The sequence below is a fragment of the Neopsephotus bourkii genome, unplaced genomic scaffold (assembly GCF_033783945.1).
Source record: "Neopsephotus bourkii isolate Nb327-2 ecotype Australia unplaced genomic scaffold, CSIRO-AGI_Nbou_v1 NB_1394, whole genome shotgun sequence".
NCBI lineage: Eukaryota > Metazoa > Chordata > Aves > Psittaciformes > Psittacidae > Neopsephotus > Neopsephotus bourkii.
Genome location: NW_026901872.1, coordinates 1,079,956 through 1,094,002, shown reverse-complemented (window position 1 = coordinate 1,094,002; position 14,047 = coordinate 1,079,956). Strand labels below are relative to the sequence as shown.

Here is a 14,047-nt window from a genome sequence, read left to right as displayed (position 1 = left end):
AAAAGTACAGAATTGCCTTATACTTTTGAGAGAGAAATACAGATCTATCAGTGCAACTGAGGTGCCTATTTATGATATAAAGAATGTTGCACATTCAAATACACAAGCAAAATACCAAGTAAAAAAAAAAATTCTAATTAGGTTTTGTGGTTGTAACTGAATACTGATCAATGCCTTCCAGTTCATTAATACACATGTCAGTCTCTCTTGTTTGTGCCCCTAAATTAAAATGATCAAAAAGATCCTTCTATATGTTTTTCCTATACACTAATGTTAATTAGGAGGGAAGTTATTACACGGAATATGGCAGCACCAGTAGGAGTTCTAATTCATCTCCATATTCATTCGTTTTCATAAACTCACATTTTTTCTTACATTTTAAATTGCATTTGGATTACTGCAAGCTTATTTGCTGCATCTGCTGTAGAAGTGTGCGGGGTTTTTTGTAATTGTAAAAAATACCCCTATAGCAGCAATATTTTGGGCTATAAGGTCAATGGTCACTTTCAATTTTTAAACTAGCAATTTTAAATCTTGCAATTCAATGATGCAGGTATTTTACATTCAGAAAGGTGTGGAATGCAGGGAGAAAAACCAGTGAAAGCGAAATACAAATAAGATACCTGCACATTTGTGAAGTGCCACGAGGAAGCTGTAAGACATAGCTCACACACTGATACACTACCTGTGGATGGGGGGAGTTGGTTCAGATTTAAATGACTAAGTTTCCCTCCTCCCCATACACACTTGAAGGGGACACCACTCTACTATCTTGTTCGCTTAATTCAGTTTTAAGAATTAATTTCATATGATTATCTCTAACTAAAAGCAACATTAAGTCTTAAAGGTGGAATTAATTTAGAAAACCCAAAGTAATGATGAAATAGCAAAGTATGTTCTTTGAGTACTTACCAATAGGAAGTGCTAGATCTTTCTTCATCAAAGCTGCTGCACATGATCCTCCTAAATTTGCCAATTCCTTCTCCAGCTGAATAATACCCTTCAAATTGAAACAGATTTGAAAACAAAAAGTGTCTCAGAGAATAGGACGAGTATGTTTCCTTGACACTACTTTACCCTAACAGAGAGAGTATGTGTTCCAGTTTGAAGTTCCTCAGCAATATACTGTCATATTTTGCTGTGACATGGGAGAGGGTACCAAAATTTTTAACATTAAAGAGAAAGGAAACCTCCTAATACAAAAAAGCGCTACTCATACATTTTCAGATTGCAAAGCAATGCCTCTTCTAAGCTGTACCACGCAGGCTCACATTCCCATCTTGTTTAAATGTAGCACTGTTCAAAACCTTTTTTCCTTTCTCCTTTTTCCTCTTCCCTCTCTCTAGTTGGAGAGGCAAGGACGGAAAAAAATTCCATAATTTCCCTTTCTCCACTATATATCCTGGGTAATGCCCTTGAGGGTTTCTCCCTTCTAGTTGCACTGCAAAGTTACTTCTTTCTGTTGATGCTGCTGTTGTAGGGAATGAGAAGACTCCCTCCCACCCACCAGATTGTCACTGAAAACACATGAGAGTCTCTCCATGAGGAATATCATCAGACCATGCACATGATTTTCAAGTACCTGGAGGGATGGAAGCTGGGTGCAAGGAAGGGGTGCACCTAAGTGGCAAGGGAGGTTCTAGCTAATATTTACACCATGAAGAAATGTATCTTGATATTTTCCCTTCAACTTGTCCCAGCTACATGCAGGCACAACCTCCTTAACTCTGCTCACAAAAATTTGCTGACACTAACACCAGTTTGAAATTTTAAAGGAATCTGTGGGTGGATTAGCACACAACTCTGACAGATGCCTCTCCTGGAGGAAAAACAAAAACCAAACCCCAAACCAAAAAACACTACCAAAACCAGTGGGGGAGATAGGAAACCTCTCTATGATGGATTTTCTAGGCAGACTTACAGAAACTGGCAATATGTATAGTAGATAAAAATATTATTCTTTTGGAAAGAGCCTTCAAAATCAGTAACACTAGACTTGCCCTGTAACCTCTGAGATACCAATCACACTGAGAAGTCTCCAAAATGCATTTTAAGCTAAACCCTTGATAAACTGCATCTTTAGGACTTAAAACAGCAGGTGCTGAAATAGCAAGCAAGTAAAGATGTAAAATGTGGATCAACCCACCAGAGAGGTCTCTGCTGTATGAACACCCCTTATGAAAAAGGCAGATTTTACATATATTTTGTAGATTTAATAATGACCAGCAAAAAGCCCTCCTTTTCATTCAAAGCATAAATCTAAAATTTGTGCAAAAATCCTAGGTTTCAATGAAGTTTAATAGCTCAACTACACCCAATTCCTTGATGCACTAGCTCACAGTACGACACCTTTCATTTTTTGCAGAGACCTCCCTAACAATGAATGTCGTTCAATATACCATAGTTTGGTAATGGTACCAAAAGCTTGTTCTTTGGAAAGAGAGAGAAACAGATGTGGAAAAACTAATCCCACTGCCTTGAATTAGGTCTTACTGATTCCTTTTATCTAGAGAAAATGCAATGGTCACCAGAACATACTCTTTTTCTACTAGTGATAACACTTCCAAAAATTATCATCACAAAGTTCCCAAAAGAATGAGAAAGTCACAACTGTGTATCCAATTACTTAACTTAAGGCTTTAGCGTTGAGATGCAAGGTAGCTTTTCTATTTGTAAAATTTTAAATTACAGTTTTGGGGCCATAAAAAGGTATGCTTGAAAACAATTACTAACAACTTTTTTTTGGCCGATATAGTTAACTTATGTACTGGTTGGCATATTTTAGCACCGAGTGTGAAAAACACACCAGCAGCTTAGCTTGTACACGGCTTAAAAAAAATTAATGATGTATATGATTCTTCATCCTTTTTTTCTGCTTAAGCAAGAATTATTGTTACTCAAACACAGACTACTTAGATTATTTACAGGGTTTATAAATCTGATTTGGTACAAGCAAGGGAGACTGTTGTGGTTTAGCCCACCTGGTAATTCAGAACCACACAGCCACTCCCCCTCGGCCTTCACAGCTAATAATCTTGCAGTATGTTTTACTATCTGAATACTATGAAATTCTGAAGAATTTCATGTTTTGAAAACCTGAAGACATGATTTAGCTTGAGAAGAATCCAGGAATAAGATGAGGTAAATCTTCTGTGAGAGCTGTAGTGTAAGCACTTCACAAGGTCTGCAATGGGCTCAAAGACTCCCAAGGTAAAGGAGGGGCTATTTTTTCCAGCATTATTATAAAGCCTTTTATCATTAATCTCTTAAAATAACTCAAAATGATTAACTGGCCCAAGAACATGAAGAAATTTTATCTTCCCTTTGCAACAAGGCAACAGTGGTGGAAACGACACATGTTCTTAAACGCAAGACAAGGTGACCACTGCACAAAATCTCAGGTAGCCTAAATGAGACCAGCATCTCCAGGGAGTCTGAGAGCTCTGGTATGAGTGAACATGGAAAAATAATGCAAGTTTGTCATCCCACGACTGGCAGTGACAGCAAAATACTAATCACTGTGTATCTGAAAATCCCAATCCTTTGGATTTCTGATGGAAGATAAAGTCAAAATTCTAGGAAATTTCATATCCCACTGACATGCTATTTATTTGCAGACTGTCAGTTATTAAAAAAACAAACCAAAAGCCTTTCCAATAATATTCAGTTTTAAGAATTCCAAACAAATGTCTGTAACAAAACAAAACAAAACAAAAATCCTTAAAAACTAACATGAAATTAATTTAGAGCCATTTTGCTAATGTTATTTAGTCAGAAGTGGAAATACAAATATTAAAAAAAAACTCCAAACCAAAACAAAACAAACCCCAAACCAAACAAAAAACCTAGCCTTATAGAAGAGAATTAATGGATGCAGCAACTGTAGCCATTGCACTTTTTACTTACCTCATCAGATCCTGGACTAAATTCATATCCAATTGCATAACATTTGAAACCATAAAAACAAGCCTTTTCATCTTTCACATAGTCTGACGCAGTCTCCAGAGAAAAAAGAGCTTCATTTCCTTATAAAAAGTAAAAGGATACATAAAATAAATATATAAAAACTTGATACTTTTCCTCTTTTTGTATGTTTCTTCCATATGATCATATATGAAACCTAGGCTTTATAACATGTAAAGTAAAACCATGAATAACATGCAGATCAACACTTCAAACAAGAAATCTAATATAAAAATGCAACCAACTGATGTACAACAATGGTTCACAGTGCCTTGCCAGCTTAGATGAAGACACTTTTTCAACTTTGCTTTCTAAGATAATTTTGCAGAAAAATCAAACCTTTCATTATTTTAATAATTCACATTAGTAGAAAATATTGCAGTATCTATTTATTACCTGGCAATACTAACACCATGGTAGGCCATCCTGAAGATCCAGAGAATTTTTTCAGCTCTACCCATGAATTAAGGTTGTCATGAACAGAAGCATGCTTTGGTCCAAATCCCAGACTCTGTGCAATTCTAACAGGAATGAGTAAACGAAGAACATCCTCTGATTGAGCAGTGCCGCACTGAGTGTCAAACTCTATTGTTATCCACCTGACACATTCAGGAAAAGTCACCTAGAACAAAACAACAGTCTAATTAAATGCTTTTTTACTTTCATTTGGTTTTAACTCTTTAGGTTAGAGAAGTCATTCAGTTATGCAATTCTGTACATTTGTTTTGATATGCTTTAGATTAACATTATCCTAATTTAATCTCTGATGTTCAGATATACCTGAAATGCTTTACACCTTACTGAATTATAATTATGTGTTTTAATTTATGTTCAGATTAAGTACTTGTGTGCATGATGCTGTTTTGTGATTGTTTTTAAGATCTCTGAACAGGATCATTAAACAGAACAGCCAGAGACCATTACAAACATTTAATTCTCAAATGAGTTTTTAAATGCAAACTTCAACAGACACATTCAGTATCTCTTTTGTGTAACCTTAGAAAAGTACACAGCAGCTGAACTGCGCTTGTGAACATGGCCTGCATTATGACAGCGTGTAACTACAGAAATTCAAAGACAGCAACAACTAAGCCTAAGGCTTCAGATGAGATCTATAAACTTGTAGAACTATAATAAGTATCAGTGCATCAGGAAGATCATAGGGTAACTACATTTTCTCCCGTGAAGGTCTTGCTGTCTTACAGGAGAACCAAGTGGAACAGTAATTAATGAACTCATCCAGCTCTCTATTCCAGGTTTGCTGCCTCATGATTCACAGTCATGGAATCAATGTGACTGCAGAACTCCCTATTTCAAGAACTGAAACATGAGATTTATCTCTCAGGCAAGTAACGTATGCCTCAGCCCTTAAATAGAAAAAACACCCTTTCATTACTGACCTTGAGGAAAACCTAGTTTTAATGTAATAGTCATGGATGTAAGGTGGAACACATCCTACTCAGAGTGACCTAACACAGTTAAAGGCTTCAGAGATTTCTGCAATGCCAGATCATGGTCCAAGTCAAAGTAATTAATGAAAAATTTAAATTGGCAGACCAAAACCAGCCAGCATAGGGATCCCTACACCGTAATTAATTCAACTTGAATTGACAGTATTTTTACAAAGCATTGGTTTAGCATTAGGTAAAAAAGTCTGAGATATGACCGCATAATGTGTACATAAAGACTTTCAACTTCTACAATCTGTACAGTTAGAGCAAAGAAACTGTACATGACAGTAGCAAAACCTAAGACTTTAACCCTAGATACCTGCATTAGGGGGTTAACGCTACACTTGTTTCCACTCCTGTTTCCATTATACCTACTGGACAGAGTTTTCTCCAGAAAGCAGTACAGTAATTGTATATGAAACTGTCTCTGACAGCAGACAATAAGAATTATCATCCATGGCAACAATATTTTAGAGAGTAAACATTAACAAAATAAAACCCACGTGTCAAAATCTTTTAAGAAACTGCATAAACATTTGGAAATGGTGCTCACCTTATAGTGTGTAACACAGGCAGGTTTATAAGGATGCTCACTTTCTACAACAGCATAATGATTGGAGGTAGTACAAGCTGAAAGCCCTTGCTCTGGCTGGTTTCCAGTAGTGCTGTCTGTGGACTGATTTGGGTTAAAAGCTGGAGGAGCATATTTCTGATTCAGAACTGCCACAGAAGGAAGCAACTGTTGTACTAGGCCAAAGACCTCAACAGCAACCTGTAACAAAACACCACATACAATAAAGTATTATGACTTGGTAAAGACAATACTCACAAATACATTTCTCTACAATGGTTGTTTTGGATATTCTCAGAATATCACTACTGCTACAATTCATTCAGTCATTTTCCAGTTCTGCATCTACACGATCCTGACAGAAAAAGCATCACTGCATTAATCCCAATTACTCCTCTTGGAGACTTGCCAAAGCTAAAACACAAATCTGTACACAGATGCAAGATACCTTCTACTAAAAAGCCATTAACATTAACAAACAATAAGTATGAGCTGACAGAAAGCAAATACCATACTGAAGTCATAGTCCAGTTATATTTTGTATTGTAACATTAATACTGTGTTTTCCAAATACTCAACATACTTTAATGCAGGTAGCGTTAAGCATTGCATTACTCCGTGCAATCTTCGTAACATTTTAAAGGAAAAGAACACTTCTAAAGCAAAGCAACAAGTTAGCTTTGAAACTATTTTTAATTAAATGAATCTGCTAGATCTTATGTAGCCAGTCCTCTTTCCTCCCGCTTTAAAGAGAAGTGAAAAAAGAGCACACAGTAAATGAAAAAGCAGTAAAAGGCAACAGTGTCTACTAGCTAAGTTAATGACATTTGTAAATCTAGTAACAGATTTGAGGAGTGCTCCAGAACAGGCACATGGAAGAATGCTATGTCACTGAAAAGTAAGGTTATTTTTTATTTATAGCTAACATCTTCCCATCTCTAAATTTGACAGAAATAATCTTAATTTAAGGAACGGCTACCACTGCTTTGGATGTTTACTGTAAAGATATATAATATGAGATACATTTCATCCCACCAATAGCCATCAATGAGTCACAAATACAGATCCTTCTAGCTTTTTCTCTTTTTATACTGTTAAAGCCCACAATCTTTCCCTCTGCTTCCTTATGATATTTATTTTATTATGTCTTCGATTTAAGTTTTTAAAAAGTAACTTTTAAAACTTGATTATGTTGCTAAAATTCTTGACTCTGGAAAATTCATGAGTCACATGGTCAAATATAAACCACTACTTTATAAAACCGTAAGAAATCGAGATGCTCAGATTTTCAGAGTAAACCTTTGTAACATTCTTAAATTTCTTCAGTAATTTCTTTTGAGGAGCGTACCTTGGGAATAGCTGCTGCTACTGGTCCTATGTAGGCTATTATGAGGGGAAGCAGCATTGAAAACAGACTGGAAGAGCTGAGTAGTTCTGGAATGTCTTCAGCTAAACAAAGATAATTACAATACAGGTTATTATTAACAGATGTACCATGATTCAAAATACATTTTGGTAGCTTGATTTTTGTAAGTTATACTTCAAGTTTCTACACTGGCTTTTACTTCAAATTATTTTCATCCTAGGCACTGTCAAATTCTAAACCTGCAAATTTCACCTGAGAGAAACATCAGTATGTACAGTTTTCTGCTTAAAAATTTTCTCCTGAGTATAACTGTACTGCATTCTTTGCCATTTTGTGAAGCTGTGCTCATACTTTCTATGGTACAAAATCTAGCACAACAAGCTCTTCCCAGCCCTCCAAATCAATTTCTATTGCACTAGAGAATATTCTGGACATTTTGACTAAAATGGCTGAAGACAATAGCTTAAATACCATTCAGTTTTAAGGCTAATGCCTACATTTCTCAAAAATGGATGTTTAAGTGCTTGTAAATGCACTACATTGACCAGTTTTCCTGATTACCACCAATGTGCAAAACATGCAACAAAATTTGGAACTTACCCATCACAGCATATCATACGATCATAGAATGGTTTGGATTGGAAGGGACTTTAAAGATCATCTAGTTCCAAACCACTGCCACAGGTAGGGACAGAATTTATACTGTGTATCTTTTGCAAATAAAGAATCTTACCAGCTTTAATATGATACTTGCTAAATTGATGTGCAAATTATAGGAGGTATCTGCCTATGATACCTCAAGTGCAACTAAATGACTTGGAAAGTTACAGTTTGATACCTACAGCAATGAAAGGTTAGAAAAATATTCTTTGGAAAGCAAAGAGAGATATTACCATTTTTGTATTACTGATACAAAACACTGATTCTACTATTATCTCTTGCTATCAAAGAAAGAAGCTTTGAAAAGTAAATTCTGAAAGTCAGTTTTCAAAAGCCTTACCGTCTACAGCAAGAGCCCTGTGCAACAGGTCCTTGGCTGCCCGTACAACAGCACTCACAACAGAAAGAGCCCTGCTACAATTTTTATCTTCTTCATTAGCTTTGTTCAACAGCTGTGATTGCAGATCTCCATCGTACTCACTCCTGGATGGTGGATTAAAGTTCACAAAATACAAAATCATATTAAAAAAAACTGCATCTGACTGATTTTTGGCATAGAATAAGTAAAACAATTTATGATGAAGCAGTAAAGGAAACAAAGAAACCACGGACGACATTTGGAGGCAATGCCTCAGTTTTAGCCCTCTGCAATCTTTTCATTTGGCAGAAAATATTAAAAGCATTTTTCTGAACTGTTTCTTTTGACTAGATGCCTTTCAGACCACAGAAATATATTAATTGCTGTGCTCTTCCAAGCCCAATCACCCGTCTTGATGAAAACAGAATCATACTAAATGCATCACAGAAACGAATACAACTATTTGAAAGGATGATTCTGCAGTAACATAATCAGGGAAAAAGATTCTCCTTCCATATTCTAAAGATTAATTTTGATTTTGAAATACAACCGTAGGCTTACCCATAACAAATAGGTTTGTTTTTTTTTGTAATCCACTCTATGTCAAATTAGGTTCTCATAAACAACATTATCCATAAAATTATTTCAATAAGGTATACAGAAGATCTGGTTTGATTACTTTTTCAAAGCAGTCAAATGATAATTGCAAACTAGTTCAAGCCTTCAATATGATAGTGATTAAGCCTTGCCATAGACAACCAAAACCTCTTACTCAACATGTAAAACAAAACTTCCCATTCTCTTGCAGATTTCCTGAGTTTGTCAAAAAAAATCTGATCTTTCACAACACGATTCCAGAATATTAAGATTCCAGAACTTGCACGCCAGAATGCTCAAAAACTTTACTTGGAGCAGTTCTGTACACAAAAAGGATACCTGTCTTTCTCTATGACTTAAATTAGCCACTCTGACAAAAAAGCTTTTTTTTTTTTCTTTTTTCTTTTTTTTTTGTGTCAGTGTGTCCTAGAATTGTATTTTTGCTCAAGCCTTTTTAATTTATTAGTGACTGACAGTGAGTGCAATTCCAATTGGGTACTTTTCCAACAAATCTTTCTAAAGCTTTTCTGCCCTTATCAGAAGTGTGTTAACACACTCCTTTTGGTAGGGCCTTTTGTGGCATTTGCATAAGCAGCAATTCTATCTGTATTTGAGTGTCCTTAAAAAAAAATAATAAAAAATCAAGTGTTACTCTTACAAGCCCTGTTCTGTAACAGTTGACTGAACATTTGTTCCTTCCCTACAAACAACCCAAAACCTCAAATCATTATACATCAATCTGGAATCCTCAAACTAAGTCCATGACTATAGACACCCATCAGGTAACACTTAAGTTTCTGTCGTCCAAGCAAATTTCAAAACACATTCTGACTACAGGAAGCAGCATGCACATTTTCCAAACAGAATTTATTCTGTAACAGTTCTTAGTTCTGCTATTATGGTTCTCAAAAGCTTCTTAGAATTTTATCACAGTTGAAACAAAAAACCTGAGACTGTTCCAAAGAAAGCACTTCAGTGTGGGGTTTTTGCCATATGTTAGCTTATTTTTAAGTTAGAGTGCCTTGAAGCTTCCATTTACTGAAGTTTTCTGTCCTTTTCTGAAATCAAAGTAGCTGTTATTTCTCCTTTATTCCCACTTTTGCTGATATAAAAGAATATATATTCTAGGAGTGTGAATAAATGTTTTCCTTGTCTTTTTTCTTCCTTCTTATGTAATATGATACTTCATAATTATGAATCTTCATAATAGAATTACTCAAAATGCTGGAGGAATTCCCTAAACATAGGTGTCCAAGGTTCAAGGAGACCAAATCAACAGAAATATGATATACATCACTGTAATTCCATTCTTTCATAATCAATTACTGTCATTACTGACAGGCTGGATCTCTGAGTACAGCCAATCTCACGTTTTAGAAGTGCAGAACAATCTTTTATCTTCAAATACACCCATTACTACCATTTTGTTGGGAATATTATTTCTTCGTATTTTATCTTCTTTAACATTTTAAGAGAAACATGTTATTGTGATTTAGTCCAAAATATGTCACTTGTAGCATCTTTTCATGTTTTATTATGCATTGTGCATCTCACACGTAATAAAATAGAAAAGTAAATTACTATTTTTTAGTCCTTTGTTCCTTGGACATACTGTTGATTAGCCTTTTATGACAAAAACTGAGATTTGAATAAAAGATGTGACACCTTTTTTTTTTTCTGTAGAGATAGCAGTAATTCATATATTCAGGTGCTGACGTATTTTGAAAATCATGTCTTCATGCATATCAGTGTACATATGCACATCAAAAAGTAATGCTTTCTGCAGAAGCATTACCTTAAGTGAATTCTTACTATTACTATTACCCTGAAAGATTAAATTAAAGCTTCCCTGCAGGACAGTCAGGTATTTCAGTTTATCTTTTTCCGGCTGTTGCAATTTCTCTTTCTACAACTTTGAACTCCACAGTAAGAGAAGACAGCTCCTGCATAAACAGACATTGCTTCATTACATAATGCAATCCTTTCTGGAAACAGAGGAAGGAACTAAATGAAATCAGAGAGATAAACATTCCAGCAAGTAGGCTCTCAAAAATTTCATGGGTTATAGAAAAACACACAAGATGGAAGTGGTGCATCTTACCAGTTCCCCATACTACAGCTTTAAAGCAGTGGACAATAGACCTTATAAGAGAGGTCAACCATCAAATTATCTGCCAAGTCAAAAAAAAAAGAGAACCTAAAACAAGTGTGGAAGAAGCACCAGTAAAACTGCTGTTGCAAAAACTGTCAAGGCTGAAACTACACAGGAAGAATACAGTACTACTGCTAAAGAAACTCTTTCCTCAAACACACTCTAGCTGTATTTCTTTCTGTTACTTCTCAAAAACATATGTGGTATAATTGCACTACAATGGTTTTATTTACTTTTCTTAGAAATGGATTACGACAACACACAAACCTGTAATAAAGAATCTGTGGAATTTGTCCTCGTGTTTGGTTTGTGCCATTACTGCTCAGACTACATGTACTAAATGTAAATGTTACACCATCTGGACACTGAACTGTGGTCATTCCTCCATCTCCGTTGGCAGTCCGGCTTCCATAATTCCTCAAGCGAACTGCATATTTCACATTTTCCTTAAAAAGGAGAGCCAAAAATAGTACTGATTATACAACAAGTTAGACTTCATGGTACTGTGAAAGCTATTATTTTATATTAATACTGAAGAGCCTGAAAAGTCCTTCAAAACACTATGAATGAAATTAACTAGGAAAGATCCAGCATTTAACAAAAGTCAAAGCTGTTCCTTGTTCTCCAACAATGGGCCATAACTTAAGTAAAATATTACTCCTGATTACTTGAAAAGTGACCAGGTATCTAAGAAAATACACTACCAAATTGCATGCAAAAAAGTTGCACATTCAAGAATATTCTGAAATTACTGAACAGTTGCAACCTATCTTATGCTATTATCAAAACTGAGATTTAATATTTTTTTTTGCTGTTAAAATTTAAAAGAATTTGAACTTTTCAGTTAGTGTGAAAGAGACTCAATAAAGCAAGCATGTCAGGAGCAAATGCATACACAAACCCCCAAATTTACATTGAACATTCTGATTTTTGTTACCTAGAGAATTCATATGAAACCTACAGATGTGCACTTCTTTTATTTACCTTCAGTGGCACAACTTTGTCAAGTCTGATTTCAGCTATGTCACTGGGAGAATCATCTGTGGTGTAAGTTCCTTTAACCAACTCTAAAGATGTCCATCTGTGTGAATGAGTTGAATCTCCAGTATGATCACTCTGATTCAAAGAAACAATACTTTTATAATGTAAATACATGACACATTTATGCAACTGTTGCATGTTTTCTTGCATAAATTGTTACAGACATCATTACAAGTACACCAAAGCTGAAAAAGCTGTTCAGAATCAAGAGTAAAGCCCTTCTGCTAAAAAGGAAATTACTGAGCAAAGAAGTTAATTTACCATAGCAACCTATGCTTGCCCTCTGGAAAAGGTTAGAACAATCAGTTAAATTGAACAGGTGAGGTGTAAAAGAACAGAGGTTTTCCTTTGTTACAAGAACACACAATACGGTTTTCTCTAAGAGATCAACATACAAAACATCTGTAGCTACAGCCTGACCATGTTGGTAGCAACCCCTTTCTTCAACTGTTGGTTTAAATTGTTTTAAATTGGTCCCCTTTATTTCTTCATTTTCTTTGCAGCTGATACTAATTTACATTTAGCTCCAGCAAGTGAAAGACCCACTATACTTCAAATATTATTTGTCATAAATAAAGATTTTGAGACTATAATAAGGATAATCATAATTAGGTTAATCATAATCTATAAGGTGGCTACTAGATATGGTATGTAGCTAGCAATACCACAAAAATCACCACCACAGGCAAACAAAAAACCCCTGCTACCAGTGTACCGTTTCACTGGTAGCCTAGACTGTAAAGTAATGTAATAATATAGTATTACTTTCTAAAACGTACTACAAAAAACTCTGAGGTTACTTCTGTTCAAGCTGATTTTGCAAATGCAGTACTTACATCATCAACTAATACTTCCAACTCATATTCATGAATTCCTCCTCCACCATAAACAGAAAATCCTACTACAACTACACCAGGTTTATCGACAGAGAAACATATTGCATCAGGGGATCCATTTCCAGTATTCCAGCTTCTTCCCTGACTTGTTTTAGTGAATCGGTTTGGAGTTGATTTCACAGAATGGAGAGAATTCAGCCCATCAACCTGTATAACATTAAAAGCAAGTACCAGAAAAAAATTACATGCTAAACATTAAGTAACTTTAATAAAGTGAGGTGAACTAAACTATGAGATTTTTAACTGGGCAAATTTAAAAAATCAACTGACAAAACATATAAGATGCCACTAATAGGGCTTCTATTCAGTACTGACTAAAAAGAAAATGTAATCTCTGGCAACTGAAATTAAACTAGGAATAGTTAGGAATGTGATTTCTACTTTTTTTTAAAGAATTTAAATATGTATTTTATAGGATGAATAAGCTGCTATAAAATTTCTGTCACAGTGTGTATCACATTCATAATATACTTGTCCTGAAAGACTTCTAGTCATGATTTCATAGAATCTTTACCTCAGATCCTAATGCTGATGCTGTGAGCTCACTCACAATACTAGCAAGCAACCCACAGGTATTAGAAACCAGATGTGAAGAGAAAAGTTCGTTTTCTCTTCTAAGACTGTTCCGTACTGGTAGAACAACAATGACCAACATCTTTTCCAGCACTTCCCGAAAGCTTGTCATCCCTGAAACATTTTCTTCACTCTGCATTATGAAGAGAAAAATGACAAATTACATCATTCTTACAACATTCTTTAAACAAAACATTGATTTTCACATATTATAAGCATTAGATAACTGAGAAACCAGTGATGTCTTAAAAATATGGAATTGTCTAGAGGGTAAGAAAAAAAAATAATTCTCAAAGCTGCTAGAGAATCTATTCCTTTGTCAACAGATAAATAGCTACCTTTGCTCTCGTGAGACCTCACCTCAAGTTCTGTGTACAGTTCTGGTGTCCTCAACATGAAAAGGACCTGGAACTGCTGGA

The 14,047-nt window shown here is 35.2% G+C and overlaps 1 protein-coding gene across 1 annotated transcript in view; it reads right to left on the bottom strand.

Moving 5' to 3' along the window:
• Positions 1-14,047, bottom strand: part of MYCBP2 (MYC binding protein 2) — a 191,813-nt gene that overhangs the window by 73,467 nt on the left and 104,299 nt on the right. Inside the window, exons 34-43 of the mRNA XM_061367719.1 lie at positions 13,570-13,761; positions 12,996-13,202; positions 12,103-12,234; positions 11,386-11,564; positions 8,352-8,494; positions 7,334-7,434; positions 5,968-6,186; positions 4,360-4,585; positions 3,907-4,025; positions 913-1,000 (exon numbers count right to left, since the gene is read on the bottom strand). Coding sequence (XP_061223703.1) covers positions 913-1,000; positions 3,907-4,025; positions 4,360-4,585; positions 5,968-6,186; positions 7,334-7,434; positions 8,352-8,494; positions 11,386-11,564; positions 12,103-12,234; positions 12,996-13,202; positions 13,570-13,761 — 1,606 coding nt within the window. The remainder of the gene's footprint in view (positions 1-912; positions 1,001-3,906; positions 4,026-4,359; positions 4,586-5,967; positions 6,187-7,333; positions 7,435-8,351; positions 8,495-11,385; positions 11,565-12,102; positions 12,235-12,995; positions 13,203-13,569; positions 13,762-14,047) is intronic.